Source organism: Nyctereutes procyonoides, unplaced genomic scaffold, assembly GCF_905146905.1.
Source record: "Nyctereutes procyonoides isolate TBG_1078 unplaced genomic scaffold, NYPRO_anot_genome, whole genome shotgun sequence".
NCBI classification, from domain to species: domain Eukaryota; kingdom Metazoa; phylum Chordata; class Mammalia; order Carnivora; family Canidae; genus Nyctereutes; species Nyctereutes procyonoides.
Window position 1 is genome coordinate 54,969,651 of NW_026575020.1, and position 20,718 is coordinate 54,990,368.

The 20,718-nt window shown below is 49.7% G+C and overlaps 1 protein-coding gene across 1 annotated transcript; it reads left to right on the forward strand.

Moving 5' to 3' along the window:
• Positions 1–9,483: 9,483 nt before the first annotated feature.
• Positions 9,484–15,083, forward strand: LOC129501553 (E3 ubiquitin/ISG15 ligase TRIM25-like). The gene is made up of 7 exons (XM_055312754.1): positions 9,484–9,499; positions 9,990–10,639; positions 11,677–11,772; positions 12,003–12,236; positions 13,210–13,372; positions 13,593–13,655; positions 14,521–15,083. Exons 1-7 carry the CDS (start codon positions 9,484–9,486, stop codon positions 15,081–15,083), a joined length of 1,785 nt encoding a protein of 594 aa, XP_055168729.1.
• Positions 15,084–20,718: the final 5,635 nt, after the last annotated feature.

Here is a 20,718-nt window from a genome sequence, read left to right on the forward strand (position 1 = left end):
GAGAAGCTGTGTTGCTGTGGTTCTCTAGTAACAGGAAGGAGTATGTCCCTTCTTTTTTGCCTCTAGCCTTACAGTCTCCCTCTCATGTTTCCCCACAAGTGAACCTGCCCAGGGATGGGCTGGTGAAAGCGAACTGCACTTGGCAGCTTGGCAGCCCCAGCAGCACAGGGCAGAGTCCAGAGGATGGATTGGGGCTGGAGGTAATAACAGCCAGCTCTCCCACCTTGACTGCTCAGCACCCATACATGAGCTTCTACGCATATTTGAACGTACAACAGTAAAAAAGCTTTATGCTTCTACATAACACGATAACAGCTACTCTATACAGAGGTGATCTTGCCCTCTCCCCAGCGTGAAACACGTGCCAACAGACTGTTCCCAGGTCACATCTATTTCTGGGCTGGGTTAACTACTCCTCAAATTGGCTTGATGGTGAGACAATACCTAGCTTGTGACTGGCAGTTCAGGCCACATGATCACTTGACGGCCCATGGTTAGTTAGGTACCTGGTTCTCAAAAGGAGACAAGTTAGCTGCAAAAGAAGGCATGGATATTTTCCCAAACCCTGGAGTTCGGCATGGCAATTCTCCAGTCAGGACTAGCCGGAGGCTCCATACAGCGTCAGCATTTGCAATAGATCATTCGAGTATTGCCTGAATCTGCTCAGTCATAAAGCCCAGGTGATAGCCCAGAACGAAATGTTTTTTTAAGATTTTATTTATTCATGAGAGACAGAGAGAGAGAGAGAGAGAGAGAGAGAGAGGCAGAGACACAGGCAGAGGGAGAAGCAGGCTCCATGCAGGGAGCCTGACGTGGAACTCGGTCCTGGGTCTCCAGGATCACACCCCGGGCTGAAGGCAGCATTAAACCACTGGGCCACCGGGGCTGCCCTGAACGAAATGTTTAATAAGAATAACACCACTCAGGGACACCTGGGTGGCTCAGCGGTTTGGCACCTGCCTTCGGCCCAGGGTGTGATCCTGGAGTCTCGGGATTGAGTCCCATGTCGGGCTCCTTGCATGGAGCCTACTTCTCCCTCTGCCTGTGTCTCTGCCTCTGTGTGTGTGTGTGTGTGTGTGTGTGTGATGAATGAATAAATAAAATCTTAAAAAAAAAAAAAGAATAGTACCACACAGGGACACTCCTGGATCCCCGGATGGAGTCCCACGTCAGGCTCCTTGCATGAAGCCTGGTTCTCCTCCCTCTGTCTGTGTGTCTTTACCTCTCTTTCTATGTCTCTCATGAATAAATAAATAAAATTTTTATACCAAAAAAAAGAAAGAATCACACCACACATATTTTCATCACTAAAGCTTTCCCTTAGAATGAACTATAACTCCATTAAGCCAGTTTAATTCCTTGATGAGTTTTCTATACAGTGCAATTAAATTGCTTCCCTGTTTTCTATTTTCATTTTCATTTTTACTTTAAAATATTTTTATTAAGATCATTGTTTTCCATGAAATTTTATGGTGGAAATTTAACTCAATCCAACAAATTCTAAATATATTTTTTTAAATTTTTATTTATTTATGATAGTCACACAGAGAGAGAGAGAGAGGCAGAGACACAGGCAGAGGGAGAAGCAGGCTCCATGCACCGGGAGCCCGACGTGGGATTTGATCCCGGGTCTCCAGGATCGCGCCCTGGGCCAAAGGCAGGCGCTAAACCACTGTGCCACCCAGGGATCCCAATCCAACAAATTCTAGTTCTTGCCCTTGCAAGCTGTAGCTTTTGCCCTTGTGGGCTTTCTTTTGTGGCTATTACCTCATCCGTGTTTATCTTCCCCAAGTAAAATTTGACAGTTCAGAATCTAAGTCTCATATCTAAATGTGTATATTTTCAGCTGATGTCATTTTTCTGTTAATGATTTCTAACAATATATAACATGGAGAGAAGATTGTGTGTGTATGTGTGTTAAGATTGTATTTATTTGAGAGAGAACAAGCAGAAGAGAGAAAGAGAGACAAGCAGACTCCCCAAAGAGTGGGGATTCCCTTGTGGGGCTCAACCTGAGATCATGACCTGAGCCAAAGTCAGATGCTTAACCAACTGAGCCACCCAGGTGCCCCCCACCCTTTTATTCCCCCCCCCACCCTTTTAAAGCGGAATTTATCAAAAGGCTTTTTTTTTTAAAGCAACTCTATGTGCAAGGTGGGACTTGAACTCATGACCCTGAGATCAAGAGTTGCATGCTCTACTGACTGAATCAGCCAGGCATCCCAGATTATGTGTATGTCTTAGCTTCCCTGGAAGGAAATTGTGACCAAGTACCCTTACATTTTTCTGGATCATTCCTTATGTGCAAGGCCAGGCTTTTGCTTCTACTCACATTTCATTCTGATAACTTTGCACATGCACCATCTACACAATTGGCAAATCAAAGAGTACAACATCCTCAAAATATGTCCTGCTTTGTTCAATTGTGATGGATAGCTAGCTGGTAAGTACATATTTGAAAAAGGAGGATTAGACGTCTTCAGAGAGTTCTTAGACCCTGAGGTTGGAGAAGGTGCAGGAAGTTGGTTGGCAGAATGATGGTTAGCCTATCACCTACAGCTAGTACTGCTCAGGTCTTTCACCTCTATCACAGGGATAGAGTAGACATCCACTTATTTTCTGTGATTTGCTGCACAACCACTGCATGCCCAGAACTGCAGTAGGCACTGATGACCAAAGCTGAGTCATGGAGGCCTGCAGAACACTGAGTGGGAGAGGAAACTGCTGGAGGCAGGAGGGATATAGCCAAGCAGTTGCTCTAATGGCCAGGGAATCTTTAGAACCTGGGCAGAGGCAGAGGGATGAAAATCTCCAGCTGGAATCAAGCCCCATTGAGATACTTAGAAAGCATCCTCATATTCAAGAATCACTACAAATCCTGGGGCACAGGATACCTGTGTGGCTCAGTGGTTGAGCATCTGCCTTCAGCTCAGGGCATGATCCCAGAATCCCAGGATAGAGTCCTGCACTGGGCTCCCTGCATGGACCCTGCTTCTCCCTCTGTGTCTCTGCCTCTCTCTGTGTGTCTCTCATGAATAAATAAATAAAATCTTAAAAAAAAAATCCCAGGGCATCTGAGTGGCTCAGTTGGTTAAGCATCTGACTCTTGATCTCAGTTCGGGTCTTGATCTCAGGGTCATGAGTTCAAGCCCTGAATTGGGCTCCACACTGGGCATGGAGCCTACCTAGAAAAAAAAAAAAAAAAGAATCACAAATCCTAAGCAAGAGAAATAAAACACACATATTATAAAAAAAACTGATGAAAACAAACATGGAGGGCAGCCCCGGTGGCTCAGCAGTTTAGTGCCACCTTCAGCCCAGGGAGTGATCCTGGAGACCTGAGATTGAGTCCCATGCAGGATTCCCTGCTTGGAGCCTGCTTCTCTCTCTCTCTCTCTCTCTCTCTCTCTCTCTCTCTCTCTTTCCTCTCTCTGTCTCTCATGAACAAATAAATAAAATCTTAAAAGAAGAAAACAAACATGGAGAAAATCTAAAAGCCATCAGAAGTAGAGAGGGAAATTACTTTTAAAGGAGCCACAGTAAGACTTACAGCCAAGTTCTCAATAGAAAAATATAAACCGGGGATCCCTGGGTGGCTCAGCAGTTTAGTGCCTGCCTTTGGCCCAGGGCGTGATCCTGGAGTCCCAGGATCAAGTCCCGTGTCAGGCCCCCGGCATGGAGCCTGCTTCTCCCTCTGCCCGTGTCTCTGCCTCTCTCTCTCTCTCTCAAATAAATAAATAAATAAATAAATCTTTAAAAAACAAAAAAGAAAAATATAAACTGGTACACAGTGGAATTAAATCTCCTAAGCATTGAAAGAAAATAGCTGCCAACCTAGAATTCTATACTCAGTAGAAATATACTTCAGTATTAAAGACGATATAAAGGCATCTTTATATCGAAAGTATTTGTTGGTCACCTGGGTCGCTCAGCAGTTGAGCATCTGGCTTCGGCTCAGGGCATGATCCTAGGGTGCAGGGATCGAGTCCCCACATCAGGCTCCTTTCAGGGAGTCTGCTTCTCCCTCTGCCTATGTCTCTGTCTCTGTCTGTGTCTCTCATGAATAAATAACGAAAATCTTAAAAAAAAAAAAAAGCATGTCACTTGCAGACCTTGTACTGAAGGAAATACTAAAAAAGTGTTCTTCAGGGGGTGTCTGGTTGGCTCAGTTAGAAGAGCATGTGACTCTTGATCTCAGAATTGTGAGTTCAAGCCCCACATTGAGTGTAGAAATTACTTTTTTAAAAATTAAAAATAGGGGGATCTCTGGGTGGCTCAGTGGTTTAGCGCCTGCCTTTGGCCCAGGGCATGATCCTGGAGTCCTGAGATCGAGTCCTATGTCGGACTTCTGCATGGAGTCTGCTTCTCCCTCTGCCTGTGTCTCTGCCTCTCTCTCTCTCTCTCTCTCTGTCTCATGAATAAATAAATCAAAGCTTTAAAAAATTTTTAAATAAATAAATAAATAGGGGCAGCTGGGTGGCTCAGTTGATTAGGCATTTGACTTTGGCTCAGGTCATGATCTCAAGGTTCTGGAATCAACCCCAGTCAGGCTCCACCCTCAGTAGGGAATCTGCTTCTCCCTTTCCCTATTCCTCTGCCCCTCCCCCTGCTCAAGCTCTCTTTCTTTCTCTTTTTCACATAAATAAATAAAATATTTAAAATAAATAAATAGGTGTGCCTGGGTGGCTCAGTTGGTTAAGCATCTGCCTTTGGCTTGGGTCATGATCTCAGGATCCTGGGATCAAGCCTCACATCAGGCTCCCTGCTCAGTGGGGGAGCCTACTTCTCCCTCTCCCTCTCCCGCTCCCCCTGCTTGTGCACACTTGCTCTCTCTCTGTCAAATGGATAAATAAAATATTTAAAATAAATAAATATATTCTAAGGGTTTGCCTTATATCTAAGAAAAGATAAAAATAATGCTTTATATTAGACTTTGACAAGGCATACATGCACATTACAATTTCTCAGGTAACTACCTAAAAAAAAAATAATTAAAAAGCTATAGGGGTGTGTAGCCCGGGTGGCTCAGTAGTTTAGCGCCGCCTTCAGCCCAGAGCGTGATCCTGGAGACCAGTGATGGAGTCCCACGTCGGGCTCCCTGCATGGAGGCTGCTTCTCCCTCTGCCTTGTGTCTCTGCCTCTCTCTCTCTCTCTCTCTCATGAATAAATAAATAAAATCTTAAAAGAAAAAAAAACACAAAACCCCCTGCTCAGTGGCCAGTGGGCTTCATTCTCTCTTCTGCCCCTCCCACCTCTCTGTTAAATAAATAATAAAATCTTCTATAAATAAATTTAAAAATACGTATAACCAGGGTGCCTGGCTAGCTTAGTCAGTAGAAGATGTGGCTCTCAAACTTGCATAGAGCTTACCAAAAAAGGGGGAGGGATAAAAAAGTATAACCACCAAGATAATAGGAAGGAGAAAACTGAATAATAAAAAACAGTAATGGGGGGGATCCCTGGGTGGCTCAGCGGTTTAGTGCCTGCCTTTGGCCCAGGGTGCGATCCTGAAGTCCTGGGATCGAGTTCCGCGTTGGGCTCCCTGCATGGAGCCTGCTTCTCCCTCTGCCTCCCGTGTCTCTGCGTCTCTCTCTCTCTCTCTGTGTGTGTCTATCGTGAATAAATAAATAAAATCTTTTAAAAAAAAACAGTAATGGTAAAACCACAATTCAGCAGAAAAACAATGATTATAAATTTGTGTACATCTAATGATCTAGCCCCAAAACTAATAGAAGTAAAAGGAGAAATGGGCAGGGTACCTGGGTGGCTTAGTTGAGCATCTTATTCTCGATTTAAGCTCAGATCATGTTCCCAGGATCCTGGGATCGAGCCCTGTACTCAGCACAGATTCTGCTTATCTCTCTTCCTCCCCCTCTGTATTTCCCCTGTGCTCTCTAAAACAAATAAATAAATCTAAAAATAATAATAATAAAGGGGGAAAGTATTTAACAAAGGAAGAAAGGCTAAAAATCATTATATAAACATCTCAAGAACTTAGAACAGCAAGTTCAACCCAAGAAAGTAACAGAAAAGAAATAATAAAGAAAAGAGCAGAAATCAAAGAAATGGAAGACAAACCCACAATACAAACTCAAAACCAAGAGCTGATTCTTTAGAAAGATTAGTAAAATGGACAAACTCTGAATGATGAGACTCATCAAGAAAAAAAAATACAAATTGTATCTGGAATGTAAAAAGGAGACACAAATACACACCCCACACACTTTATAATGATTATAAGTGCCTTATATAAGGTAGATACCCAAAGGAATTGAAATCAGGGACTCAGATATCTATGCACCCGTGTTCACAGCATTATTCATGATAACCAAAAGGCAGAAGCAACCCAAGTGTCCAACAACAGATGAACAAACAAAATGTGGTATAGTGGAATATTATCCAGCCATAAACAGGAATTCTGATACATGGTATAACATGGATGAAACTTGAAAACATTAAGTGAAATAAGACTCAAAAGGACAACTATCATATGATTTCAGTCATACAAAATAAGCATATTCATAAAGAGAGAAAGATAAGTTATTTGGGCGGGAGGGAGGGGGCAGCGGAATTATTGCTTAAGGGTCACAAAATTTCTATTAAGGGTGATGAAAAATTTTTAGATGTAGATCACTATCTATATGACTATATCACTATACATTGTGAATATACTTAATACCCACTGAATTGTACACAAAAGTGGTTAAGGTGCAAGTTTTGTATTAGGGTAATAATTATAAGTGGATGTTATGAATAACTTTACACCAAAAGAATTTGAAAATTTAGATAAAATGGACAAATTGCTAGGAAAGCACCACTTAGCAAAATGGATACAAGAACAAACAGACAATATGAATAATTCTAAATCTCTAAGAGATACTGAGTATTTAATTAATAACCCTTCCACAAAAAACACTCAGGGCCTAGGTGGCTTTGCCACCAAATTCTGCCATACATTCAAGGAAGAAATAATATCAATCTTAATCTTTCAAATAAGTGATAAAGAACACTCCTAACTCAGTTTATGAAGCTAGCATACCTTAACATCAAAACTTGACCAGGCATTACATCAAAGGAAGATTCCAGGCCAATTTCTCTCATGAACGCAGAATCAAAAATCCTAAGACATTGGATCCCTGGGTGGCGCAGCGGTTTGGTGCCTGCCTTTGGCCCAGGGCGCGATCCTGGAGACCTGGGATCGAATCCCACATCGGGCTTCCCGTGCATGGAGCCTGCTTCTCCCTCTGCCTGTGTCTCTGCCTCTCTCTCTCTGTGACTATCATAAATAAATAAAAATTAAAAAAAAAATCCTAAGACAATATTAACAAATTGAATCCAGGGGATCCCTGGGTGGCTCAGGGGTTTAGTGCTGCCTTCAGCCCAGGGTGTGATCCTGGGGTCCCCGGGATGGAGTCCCACGTCGGGCTCCCTGCATGGGGCCTGCTTCTCCCTCTGCCTGTGTCTCTGCCTCTCTCTGTGTGTGTGTCTCTCATGAATAAATAAATAAAATCTTAAAAAAAAAAATTGAATCCAGCATATATAAAAAGCATAACACGTGGGCAGCCCAGGTGGCTCAGCAGTTTAGCGCCGCCTTTGGCCCAGAGAGTGATCCCCAGGATCGAGTCCCGCGTCGGGCTTCCTGCGTGGGGCCTGATTCTCCCTCTGCCTGTGTCTCTGCCTCTCTCTCTCTACCTCTGTGTCTCTCATGAATAAATAAAATATTTAAAAAAATAGGGATCCCTGGGTGGCGCAGCGGTTTGGCGCCTGCCTTTGGCCCAGGGCGCGATCCTGGAGACCCGGGATCGAATCCCACGTCGGGCTCCCGGTGCATGGAGCCTGCTTCTCCCTCTGCCTGTGTCTCTGCCCCCCCCCTCTCTCTCTCTGTGACTATCATAAATAAATTAAAAAAAAATATTTAAAAAAATAAAGCATAACACGTCACAAACAAGTAGAGTTCATTCCAGAATGCAAGGTTGGTTAGAAGAATGAAAATCAGTTAAGTATAAAATCGCTACATTAGCAGAATAAAAGAGGCAATGCTTATGATCATTTCAAAAGATGCAGAGGAAAAATTAGATAAAAGTCAATATCCAGGGATCTCTGGGTGGCTCAGCAGTTTGGCGCCTGCCTTTGGACCAGGGCATGAACCTGGAGTCCCAGGATCAAGTTGCACATTGGGCTCCCTGCATGGAGCCTGCTTCTCCCTCTGCCTGTGTCTCTGCCTCTGTCTCTCTCTCTCTCTCATGAATAAATAAATAAAGTCTTTAAAAAAAAAAGTCAATATCCATTCCAGGTATACACTTAGCAAACCAGGAAGAAAAGGGGAGTCTGCATAATCAGATACAGTTCTCTACCTAGAGCAGACATCACACTTAATGGAAAAATGTTGAAAATTTTTCCTCTGAGATGGGAAAATGAGAAAGAAATGCCTTCTCCCTCCATTTCTTTTCTTTTTTTTTTTTTTAAGATTTTATTTATTTATTCATGAGAGACACAGAGAGAGAGAGAGGCAGAGACACAGGCAGAGGGAGAAGCAGGCTCCATGCAGGGAGCCCGACATGCAACTTGATCCTGGGACTCCAGGACCACGCCCTGGGCCAAAGGCAGGCACTAAACCGCTCAGCCATCCAGGGATCCCCTCCCTCCATTTCTATAGAACAAACGGCTACGCTAGTGTATTGGAGCAAGACAGTGATCTACTGCCAGTTTTCAGGACATTTGTCCTGTTGGATGGGGGACAATGGGAAACGGAAACTGACAAAGAAGCAATTATAGAGACATGACAATCTCCCTTCTACTTCACTCATCCCTTTTTTTCTTCTGAGAACCAGAACCAGAGTGGAAGCAACAATCTTTAGGATCACCAATCAGATAATGTTGATCATTCAACTTTAGACGAAGAAGGGCTTTGAAATATCATCTCCTGTAACAACGCTGTCGATTCACAAGAACCATGGTCCAGAGAGATGAAGGGAGTTGCCCAAGATCCTACTGCCGCTTAGATGCCACTTTCCTCTCTGGGTGGTGATGTGAATCCCTTAGGTCCACTGCAAGCAGCCTGAGGTGCAGCAGCAACTCTGCCTCCTGGGGTGAAGGCTCTGGAGTAAAGGATCACCCATGGAGAGACAGAACACATCAGCACCACAAGTCCAGTGGCACACCATTTGCCCTGCTGACATCACAAGCAGAATGCTGGTGTTGCTCACGCTTGAACTGTGATGTCAGGAAACAAAGCTGAGGGCAGTCTCCGAGGAGGGGGGCTAACTTGATGGGGAGATCACAAAACAGCAGCCAAAGGGAAAGGTGAGAAAGCAGGCATCAGATCCCGAGAGACGGAGAGGACCAGGGTGGGGGCACACGGGACTGACGGGGACCCTCCCAACAGCTAGTGAAGTGGGACCAGGGCAAGGTCCCTGCACCTGAGTGCCCAGGGGTTCTTTTCCGTCCCACCGCAGGGCAGCCGAGCCTCTAGCCCTCCCTGACATGGAGAAAGTTTCATGTAAGTACTTGTGCTTCCTACTTTTCTTCTGAAGGGCCAAACAAGTGGCTCCTTTCCCTTACACTGATGTGACTTCTTTCGGCTCATCCAGTTGCTTGTCCAAGATTTGCTGCAGGAGTTAGGGCTGCGACACAGAGAAGACAATCCCCATGTTACGCCCCGCTTTGTGGGCTGACTGATGACACACCCTCTGTACCCCCTGGGCAGACAAGTGCTTCTATGGGAAGGACTGGTGTACCCCTAAAAGGCCCCTCAGTTCCTTTCTTTTTTTTTTTTTTTAAGATTTATTCATGAGACACACAGAGAGGCAGAGACAGAGGCAGAGGGAGAAGCAGGCTCCTTGAGGGGATCCCAATACAGGACTCAATCCCAAGACCCCAGGATTACAACCTGAGCCAAAAGCAGATGCTCAACCACTAAGTCACCCAGGTGTCCCAAGGGCCCCTCAGCTCCTGTCCTGACCTCTTTAGGGCTTGCTCTGTCTTCTCAGGGCCACTCCAGGACCACAACCCCACCTTGCAGCCCCCTCCCCAAGCCCAGCTCCTGATGAGTAACAGCAGTGTCCGCACATTCGAGGACCAGGTCCTCTGTCCCATTTGCCTGGAGGTGTTCCGTAACCCAGTCACCACCGCCTGCGGGCACAACTTCTGCATGACCTGCCTCCAAGGTTTCTGGGACTACCAGGCTACTGCGGGCGAGACCCTCTACTGCCCCCAGTGCCGAGAGAGCTTCCCATCCAGACCCCGCCTCTGCAAGAATGTCATCCTGGAGGAGATGGTGACCTGCTTCACCCAGGCCAAGGACCAGACCTTGGGGTCCTCACAGATCCTGGCCGGGCCTCGGGACGTGCCCTGCGACTTCTGTTCACCCCAGAAGCTCAAGTCAGTAAAGTCGTGTCTGCAGTGCATGGCCTCTCTGTGCGAGAAGCACCTGCGCAGCCACTTCGAGGACCAGGTGTTCCAGGACCACCAGCTGCTGGAGCCCGTGTGGGACCTCAAGAGCCGCCTGTGCCGGAAGCACCGCAAGCTGCGGCGGCTGTACTGTCGCACGGAAGGCTGCTGCGTGTGCGGGGCCTGTCTGCTGGAGGAGCACAAGAACCACGACACCATCCCCCTGGAGGAGGAGCGTGCCCGCAAGGAGGTGAGGCAGGGATCGGGGGAGGGGCAGGGTGGGGGGCAGGAGCCCTGACCTCGTGGTTCTGAGTCTCTCACTGAGTGTGAAAGTCTTTCCCAAGCCTGGGCACACCTGTCCTTGGAGGGAAGTTACATAACCCTCCGAGGGACAGTCATAAAGGTGGACATGCCCTGACATGGGAAAGGGCTGGCGAGTTTGAGGAACAATGGTCCGACGTTGTATGCGTGAGTTCTATGTTCATTTTTTTCTGGCACAGAAGAAGGAAAGTCTAAAAGAAAACACTGTCATGGTAGGTGGGGTAGATCCCCACCTTTTCTCTCCTTTCACATTTTGTTCAACATATTTGTGCTGCTTTTCTTAGAGTGGAGGACTTCTATTTCAGACATTCTATCATGTGTATTCAGTAAGAGTGCTCTTCCCATGTGGCCACCCGGTGACGGTCTGCGGCCAGGAGCTCAGGCCGGAATATAAACCATTCGCCACAGTTGAGCTCAGCTGACGCTTTTTCAATAGCAAGACTTTGTCAACAAAGCAAGCAGTGTGTTGACTGATAGTCTGGCTTGAGCTTCTTATTTTGTTGTGGGCCACCAACAGTTCATGGACAGGCACCTGGAATGACACAGTTCTATCATCTGTTTTAAACAAGAACATGCCCGTTGCTGGGACAGGTGGAGATGAAGGCTGCTCTGTAGAGGGACTTGGGACACATGCTGCCTGGGCCAGGTATCTCCGGGCTCCATATCTGACGTGCCCCTCCTCGACCCACTGCCTCCTCTCAAGCCACCAAACCTCCACAGCCCCTTTTTGTGACCTGAAACCCTGTGGTCATCACTGTCAGGAGCAGAGAACCTGATTCCTAAGGATTGGGGGAGAGTCTCAGGGAGTAAGGGTAGTCCTGGGCCATCTGGCCTCCAGCTCTGGTCTTTCTCTCTCTGGGCATCTTAGCGACGTCAGCAGCGTGTCTCCTCTGGGCTTGCAGGAGGGTTTCCTCCCAGGCCACCTCTCTGAATCAAGGGCCGTCTCCTCCTTCCTCTCACTCCCAGTTGGAGGTTCGGAAGGTCCAGGCCAATGTGGAAAACCAGATGCTGATCATCAACTCTGACAGCCAGAAGCACCGAGGGCAGGTGGCCTTTCTCTCGGTAAGGCTGGCCCACCCTCTCCCAGGCCCCGGCTTCACACACACACACACACACACACACACACACACACACACACCCTGCACCAGGCTGAGGGGCACTCTCAGGGCTTGGAACCCAGTGGTCAGCAACCGGATGCCTAGGCAGGCTCCACGCCCTAACAGTGGGGGAACCAGGCTGGGGCTGGGAGATGCCTCTCGACACACCATGCACCCCACGCACACCCCCCACAGAAATTGATCCAGACAACACGTGATGAGGTGAACACCTGCTTCTCAGAGATCATCCAGGAGGTCAAACAGCTGCAGATGAAGGTCTTGGATTTTGTGGAGAAAGAGGAGGCGGCCGCTCTGGGGAAGCTGGGCAGCTCCATCCAGCAGAGCCACAACCGGCTCCTGAAGCTGGAAGGGGACAGCATCTGGCTCCGCACCCTGCTTGCCAACAGGAGTGACCAGCAATTTCTGCAGGCAAGGCCCACCCACCCCTTTCAAGGCCCTAGGGCTCTGATAGAGCCTCCACTCCCCCTCCACCCGCGGACACACCAGATCTGCCCAGATCCAGGATAAGCGATCAGCATTTGGGGCTGCATCTCTGTCCATTCTTTGGCCTCTGGGGGCCTCCCCATTCCAGGCCATTGGTCCTGAGCTTACACCAGCACCCTTGGCTTCTTCCTCCACCTCAGCACTCAGCCTGACCCTAACTTCCTGCCTTCATTTCCCTGGAACAGAAGGGAGTGGACGCTGAGATTCCAGGCATCTGCCACAGTCTATGTTTCTCTAGACTCTCCCAGACCAGGAATGGAAGTGAGACCAGAACAATCCATATAGCCTGGAATGAAATCCCCTTTCCTTCCCCAGCCCTGGCCTAGTCCCCAGCCCATTGCTGCTACAAGAGGGTAGCAGGCAGGGTAGCCAGCAGAGGTTTGGGTGGCCGCAGCCTTCTCTCCGTGTGGGGCCCAGGGCTACCCAAACCGTTGCTGGGGAATTCAGAGCATAGACCTCCTTTCTTCAGCTGATGTCATGTGCTGGGGGGAGGCGGGGATTTCTAGAGCTGTTGCTCACAGTTGCCCCAACACACACACACACACACACACACACATGCACACACATACCAAGAAACTTTTGGCAAAGTTTTTCACTAAGCAACTAAAAGCTCAAAAGAAATCCTCCTCCCATTGTTTTCTTTTTTTTTTCCCTCCCATTGTTATCTAATACACTTTGGTTAAACCATTAGGCTACAACAGCCATGCTTTTGGCAAAGCCCTAATCTCACATCACAACCAGGAGGAAGGGAGAGAGATGTCTAGGTTTGAAAAGCAGCAATTTCTCCACCTGCCGCATGATCCTGGGGACCCCGGGGACCCTAGCCTAAGCAGGGGCTCCTGGCCTCTGCGTAAGCCCTGGCTAACAGGTGGCACTGCTGGCCACTCCCCGAATTCAGGAGTTCCCCAGGCTGAAGCACTTCCCTGCCTGCATGGAACCCCTGATGGGAACCAACTGTGAGGAGAAACAGACCTTCCTCCAGTTGCCAGAGACTCTGGCGGAGCTCCGGACCCGGCTGATGGACGTGGGTCTCAGCTTCATCAATCAGCTTCTCCTGAAGGGTCAGTACCTGGCAGTCTGGGGCCACTGGAGACTCACCTGCATTCTGGGGTGGGACCACCCTACAGGGCAGTGCTTAGGGGCTCTAGGCACTCGTAGAGAGCCCTGCCTGCCCGTGTGCACCTTCCCCAGGTGTCACAGCCTCCTGGAAGCCCACACCTCTCTCTGCAAGGATGCTGGGCTGTAAGAGTATCCTCAGCAAAGCCCCTCCATCTTCCCCAGGCATTAAGATGAACTCCTATGAGGTGCTGCCCCCAGCTGTGGACAGGAAAATACTTCTCAAATGTAAGTCCTCAGTACGGGGGTCCAGACCCAGGGGTGAGAAGGAAAGGAGGCCCCAGCCCCACCTCCAGTCAGACCAGGGCTCCAGAGAGATGCCAGCTCTCTCTTGCCCTGACCTTCCCCTTGGGACTGGAGATCTCAGAAGGACTCAGCCTGTGATTCCAAGGTCCTGAGAGGAGAGAAGGACTATCCCCCATGGGTGGGGCAAGGACCTGCCTATTGCCCAGCTGCTGGCTTGCCCCCCTCCCTGGGCTCTGATGTGTGGCACAACCTCTGCCCTTGCCTGAGTGCTTGCCCGTGTCCCCCGGGGTTTTCGCCAAGCCAGCTTGGATGATTTCTTCCTCATACAAAAATGTCTTTCTTTTTTACTATTATTATTTTTTAAGATTTTATTTATTTATTTGTTTGTTTGTTTGTTTATTTATTTATTTATTTGAGAGAGATACCCAGAGAGCATGAGACAGACAGACAGCAAGCATGAGCAAGGGGGCAAGGGCAGAGGGAGAGGGAGAAGCAGATTCTCCCTCTGATGCGGGCCTAGACCTCCGGACCCTGAGATCATGACCTGATCTGAAGGCAGAGGCTTAACTGACTTAGCCGCCCGGGCGCCCCCAAAAGTCCCCTTTCTTTTGATGCTCCTGCAGCCCCTCTCCTGGGGGGTGGGGACTGGGAGGCACATCTCAGTGACTTCCCTGAGATATGGTGGGGGGTCTCTCTGGTGAATCCCTGAGTCACCCCCTCGGGCAGCCCTGGGCCCTCTGTCAATCCGGCTCAATCCTGTGTCCTCCCGCCCGCACCCGGGGGGAAAGAGAGGGCCGGGGAAGGTGCTCACCCGGGGTCCCTTTCCCGGCCACCCCCCGACCCCCAGGTTACTGCAACCTCAACTTTGACCCCACCACGGCCAGCGAGGAGCTGTTCCTGTTCAAGGAGACCCACTCGGTGCTGAACCTGGGCATCCTCCTGGAGCCCCTCGGCGCGGGCGGCCCCGTCCCGGGCTTCAGGCAGTGGCCGCAGGTGCTGTGCTCGCGCGGCCTGTCCGAGGGCTGCCACTACTGGGAGGCCGACGTGTCCAACTCGTGGGTGTGCCTGGGCCTCACCTACCGCCGCAGCCCCCCGCTCGGCGGCCGCCCGCGCCGCAGCACCGTCTACCTGCTGGGCCGCAACCCCTACTCGTGGTGCCTGGAGTGGGACTCGCTCAGGTTCTCCGTGTGGCACGACAACGCGCAGACGGTGCTGCACGGCGGCTACCACCGCACGCTCGGGGTGGCGCTCGACTGCGGCGCGGGCTGCTTGTCCTTCTACGGCGTGGCGGGCGGCCTGAGCCTGCTCTACCGCTTCCTCGGCTCCTTCCTGGAGCCGCTCTACCCCGCGGTCATGGTCAGCAGCGGCGCCTCGGTCTCGCTCAAGCAGCGCCCGGAGGCGGAGGCCTAGGTGCGGCCAATAAACCTGGACTCCGAGCGCTGGCTGGGCCTGGAGGAGGGGCGCCGGGGGTGGGGCTGGGGGGGCCCCCCGGAGGTCTGTGCTGTGCGGGGGTGGCCCCGGGAATCCCAGGAAACAGGCGGACCCCCCCCCTCGGTTCCCGCAGCCACAGGAGAAGGGCTCCGAGCCAGGCTGGGGTGCCCGCACCCCCACATCCCAGCAGCCTCCGGAGCTGGGGGATTCCTGACCTGGATGCACAGCTTCCCCCACCGCGGGCGACCAGCCCATCAGAGGCCCCTGGCCTTGGTTTTCTCGGCTGGTCCTGGCTGCTCAGCCTCAGGGGCCCAGGGACGTGTTCCCAAAGGCCATGAGACCTGAGTGGGGGGGCTTGGAGTAGGTGGCTTCTCTCTGCTCCTCCCCTGCAGGTGGCCGGGCTGAGAGTGGCACCTGACAGACAGATGGCTTAGGGGTGTTCTATCCCAGTTGCTTAATGGGGGCCTGGGAGGTTAAGCCGTGGAACCCAGGCTGATCTCAAGAAGAAAGGCTGAGGGCCTACTGTCCAGAGCAGTCTCAGACCGCCGGTGTTTCAGTCTGGAGCCGATGTGGAACTGAGGCTCTCCACCCCAACGCCCTCCTCTGTGTGGCTGAAGGCTGTCTTCCCAGTGATGGGCACACCCCACTCTGTATTCAGCATGTAGCACTGCCCAAAAGCAAAGGGGCTGCTTCCACGTCCAGGCCTCCGCCATCCCACCTGCCTGGCTGGGTGTGCGGGTGTCTGCCCTTCCTCGGAGAGGCTGGATCCCCTCCAGGCTACTGCCTTGCAACTGCAGGAGTGGGCCTGGGGATTCGGCCCCTCTAGGGAAGCCACCTCAGCCATTCCAGCTTCAGCCAGCCTCTTGTTCCTCCCGCTTCTCTAGCAGGAGCTCTCAGGTTAATGATTGACTCTGAAGAGGAAATACTACAAGTCCTGGGAGAGAATCCCTCGGGCAGTGCAGTCCAGAACCAGGCCAAACAGCACCCCACAGGGTGTGCCTGAATTCCATCCCCACCCAGCCCCTTGGAAGAGAAATTAGTGATCCTAGTTTCCGGTCAGGAGAGGTCATTTGGGGGTCAGGGCAGGGCCAGACTGCAATAGGTGTAGAGGGTATATGCTCAAGGTCTCTCAGGCTGGGGCATTGGCTCCTCTAAGCAAGCTGTGGCTGTGGTTTCTTACCGACCTTCCTTTCTGGAGTCTTCACTCAGCACCAATTCCAGTCATTCTTGTTTTCCTTGAGCATGCTGATAGGTAGGATTCACCTTTCCAAGGAACACCTTTCCAGTGTTCAGGAGAGGTCTTTTCATATCCAAATGTCTCAATCTAGATTCCAACACCCACCCACCACCCACCCCCACTTCCCCACCACCCCCACCCACCCACCCCCTGCAATCTTCATTCTTCCTGGGCTAAGGTCAAGAAATGCTGAGAAGGTGAATGTGGGGTACAAGGAGACAGCAGAGCTGTTCTGGTTAGCCACATGGATAGATCTCTGAACCCTTCCCCATCTGGGAGCCGACAAGGAGGCAGCTACCCTTACCAGCTCCTCCTGGGGTGCTATTGTAATACTAGAACCATCCTCATACCCTCAAGCACGTGTTGGTTGAAATCCACATCTGTATTTTTAAAATATTTTATTTATTCATGAGAGAGAGGCAGAGACATAGGAAGAGGGAGAAGCAGACTCCCTGCAGGGAGCTGATGTGGGACTCAACCCCAGGACCCCGGGATCACGCCCTGAACCAAAGGCTCAACCACTGAGCCCCCAGACATCCCCACTTCTGAATTTATTTTTAAGATTTTATTTATTCATGAGAGACATACAGAGAAGCAGAGACACAGGCAGAGGGAGAAGCAGGCTCCATGCAGGGAGCTCGATGTGGGACCCGATCCCGGGATCCTGGGATCATACCCCCAGCCAAAGTCAGAGGATCAACTGCTGAGCCACCCAGCTATCCCCACATCTGAATTTAATAGGGGTATTTGCTTTCCTAAAAGGCTCTTCATTTGCAGTTCCTAGGCCACTAGGAAATCACAGTGATAGTCCTGAGGGTCCTCAAAAGCTTTTTAGTATTTCAAAAACCCAAATGGCAAGCAAGCCAAAATGTCAGCATTTTCTGTTCAGGGCTTAACATGTGCCTCACAGCAGAAATATGCTAGAGGCGTCCTCCTGGGTGCCAGATCAGCCAGTGCTTTTGGAATAATCCATGTCTGTGAACCCCATCCCTTCCCTTTCCCCCACTGTGGAGAGACCAGGGAGGGGACTGTCCCTAGAATGCCACCCACACACTTCTGATGCCTTCCTGCTGCTGCCTTAGACTCAAATATTTTTATTGTGAATCCAGACAGGCTGTAAACTAATCTGTCTCCAGGGATTATTTCGCTTTAAAAATGTCCAAGTTGTTCCTTACAAATAGATTGTGTTCCTGTATGACTTGGGTAATTTTTAAATTAATCTTTTTTGCATTTTTTTTAATCAAAGCAATGCTTTTATTTAACAACACATAGTGTTTACTATATGCCAGCCTCTGTTCATGGCAAATGAAATGTTCATGGCAAACATGAACTCACATAATCCTCATAATAATGTTATAAATAGGTATGAATTATCCTTATTGTATGGATAAGGAAACTGAGAAGAGATTAAGTGACTTGTCCAAGATCATGAAGGTGTTTAATTGAGCAGTCAGGATTCAAGTCTACTCTTAACTTTTTTAGTTTTCAAGATTGTATTTGAGAAAGAGTACACAAGGGGTGGAAGAGGGAGAAGCAGGCTCCCCACTGGGCAGAGAGCTGGGTATGAAGCTTGATCCCAGGACCCTGAGATCATGATCTGAGCAGAAGGCAGATGCTTAACCAGCTGAGCCACCCAGGCATCCCTATTGTTGTGGTGTTTTTTTTTTTTTAAGATTTATTTATTTATTCATGAGAGACACAGAGAGAGAGGCAGAGACACAGGCAGAGGGAGAAGCAGGCCACACACAGGGAGCCTGTCTTGGGACTCAATCCGGAGTCTCCAGGATCAGGCCCTGGGCTGAAGGTGGCGCTAAACTGCTGAGCCACCCAGGCTGCCCCATGTGTACTTTTTTTTTTTTTTAAGATTTTATTCATGAGAGACAGAGGCAGAGACATAGGCTGAGAGAGAAGCAAGCTCCCTGCGGGGAGTCCAATGTAGAACTTGATCCCAGAACCCCGGGATCACGCCCTGAGCCGAAGGCAGAGGCTCAACCACTGAGCCACCCAGGTGTCCCTGTTGTGTACTTTCAAAACGCAAAAGTTACTCAAAGTGCAAAAATTACTTATTCACTGGCTGTATAACATTACATTCTACAAATCTGTCCTGTAGCTGTCGCGTGTGTTTTTTTTGTTTAATCTCTACACCCAACGTGGGGCTCAAACTCATGACCTTGAGATCAAGAATTGCACACTCTTCCAACTGAGCCCGCCAGGAACTGCTCCTGTGGCTTTGTTTGGCTTTAATTCCTTGATTCCCACTAGAGGTGAGTGACACGTGGCAACCCAACCAAAACCACAGATGTTGCTTCCTCCATGTTACCCCAAGTTTGAACTCAGAAGGGTCAAGGTAGGGGCCAAAGGATGCTGGCAACAACAGTGTCCATCCATCTCATCATGTTATCCCACAGAGGGGAGGGATCAGAAGCAGGACCAGGTGGCAGGAACCTAGGGAAGAACCCTGAACCCTAGGGGGAGGTATGGTGTGCTCAGGCTGGAGGTAGAAGGGAGGGGATTTTTGTGGGAACCTCAGACACAGTATGCCTGGCATATGGTGGATACCTGATGGCTGCCAGGAGCACCCCACCCAAGAGAACATAAGCTCAACTCTGCACTTTTCCTGTGAGGAAGGCCCCTGGTGGCAACATGGACCAGGCCCCACCTGCTAAGGAGAAGTGGGCTGTCTCCAGCCTTCCCTGCTGGCTCAGTACCACCCCAACTCCAGCCCCCAGATCCTTGCCACAAACATCAGTCTCCAGTAGCTTTCATGGGCTTCATTACCAGCCCTTATACCACCCCTACCCTCTGAAGGGTCTTTCCTCCTGGCCTTTGCTCACGCTCTCTCCGCTGTCTAGAGCACTCTTCCATTGTCACCCCTGTAAGCCCTACATATCACTTGTCATATTCTACTGTGCAGTCCTTTAAGACAGCTAAGATGCTCTGCTTTCCAAGAAGCCAGTGTTTTGTTTTAAGATTTTATATATTCATGAGAGGGACAGGCAGAGACATAGGCAGAGGGAGAAGCAGGCTCCCTGTGGGGAGCCTGATGTGGGACTCGATCCCAAGACCCTGGGATCACAACCTGAGCCAAAGGCAGATGCTCAACAACTGAGCCACCCAGGCGCCCCTCAAGAAGCCAGTCTTGAACCCCGTCTCCCTAAGCCAAGTGGTGTTCCCTCCTCTCTGCTCTTAACACCCTCTGGATGCATCCCTCCTGGCATCCACCTGTTTCATGTGAGAATTCTCCATCGGATGTAGGAGCAGCCTGGATATTTCATGTCTCCAGTGCTTAACACATGCCTGCCAGAGAGTGGGTGCCTAATAAGCGTTGACCCAAGGACTGAAGGAAAACTTCTAGAGGTTGGAGGGGAAGGGGCCACCCAGGTCCTTTCCTGGGTCAGGTCAGGCTGGATGTGAGTGGCCTGGCACGCTGCTCGTTGACTTTCTTCCCCTCTCTTTGCCAGCCTTTTGCTAAGTCTGCACACACTCTGTGTCCAGGTGTAAATAAAAGGCCTTCCTACTCCTCCTTTGGCTCCCATTTTTGACTTCCCCTCTACCCTGGAGATTCTTTGAGGCTGAGGATCGATCCTCCAGCAGGTGTATGTGTGTGTGTGTGGGGGGGGGACACAAACCCCTCTCAGCCTCTTTCCTGACCTGCAAAATGGCGTGGAGAGGAATACCATTCATATTCATATTCATTTGAGTCCCAGTGCTTCCCAAACCAGGCCACTGGGAAACATGCATTTGGGGCAGGGCCAGGACTAGGGTGAACCAAGTGAAGCATTCACCTCAGGCTCAAAATTTAAGAAAGGCTCCAAAAAAAACCTCAGTCACCAAGATAAATATTTTAATGCAATATTTTACAAAATCAAAATTAATGCAAAAATCCATGATGGGGGGATCCCTGGGTGGCGCAGCGGTTTGGCGCCTGCCTTTGGCCCAGGGCGCGATCCTGGAGACCTGGGATCGAATCCCACATCGGGCTTCCCGTGCATGGAGCCTGCTTCTCCCTCTGCCTGTGTCTCTGCCTCTCTCTCTCTCTCTCTCTGTGGCTATCATAAATAATAAATAAAAAATTAAAAAAAAATTAAAAAATCCATGATGAGGGATGCCTGGGTGGCTCAGTGGTTGAGCCTCTGCCTTTGGCTCTGACAGGTCATTATCCCAGGGTCCTGGGATTGAGTCCGACATCGGGCTCCCTGCAGGGAGCCTGCTTCTCCCTCTGCCTGTGTCTCTGCCTCTCTCTGTGTGTCTCTCATGAATAAATAAAATCTTAAAAAAAAAAATCCATGATGGTCAGAATTTCAAAATAGTAAAGAAAGACCAGACCTTATCCAGTATCTGCACTAGATGCTTTGTAACCCCTCAGACTAAGCCTGA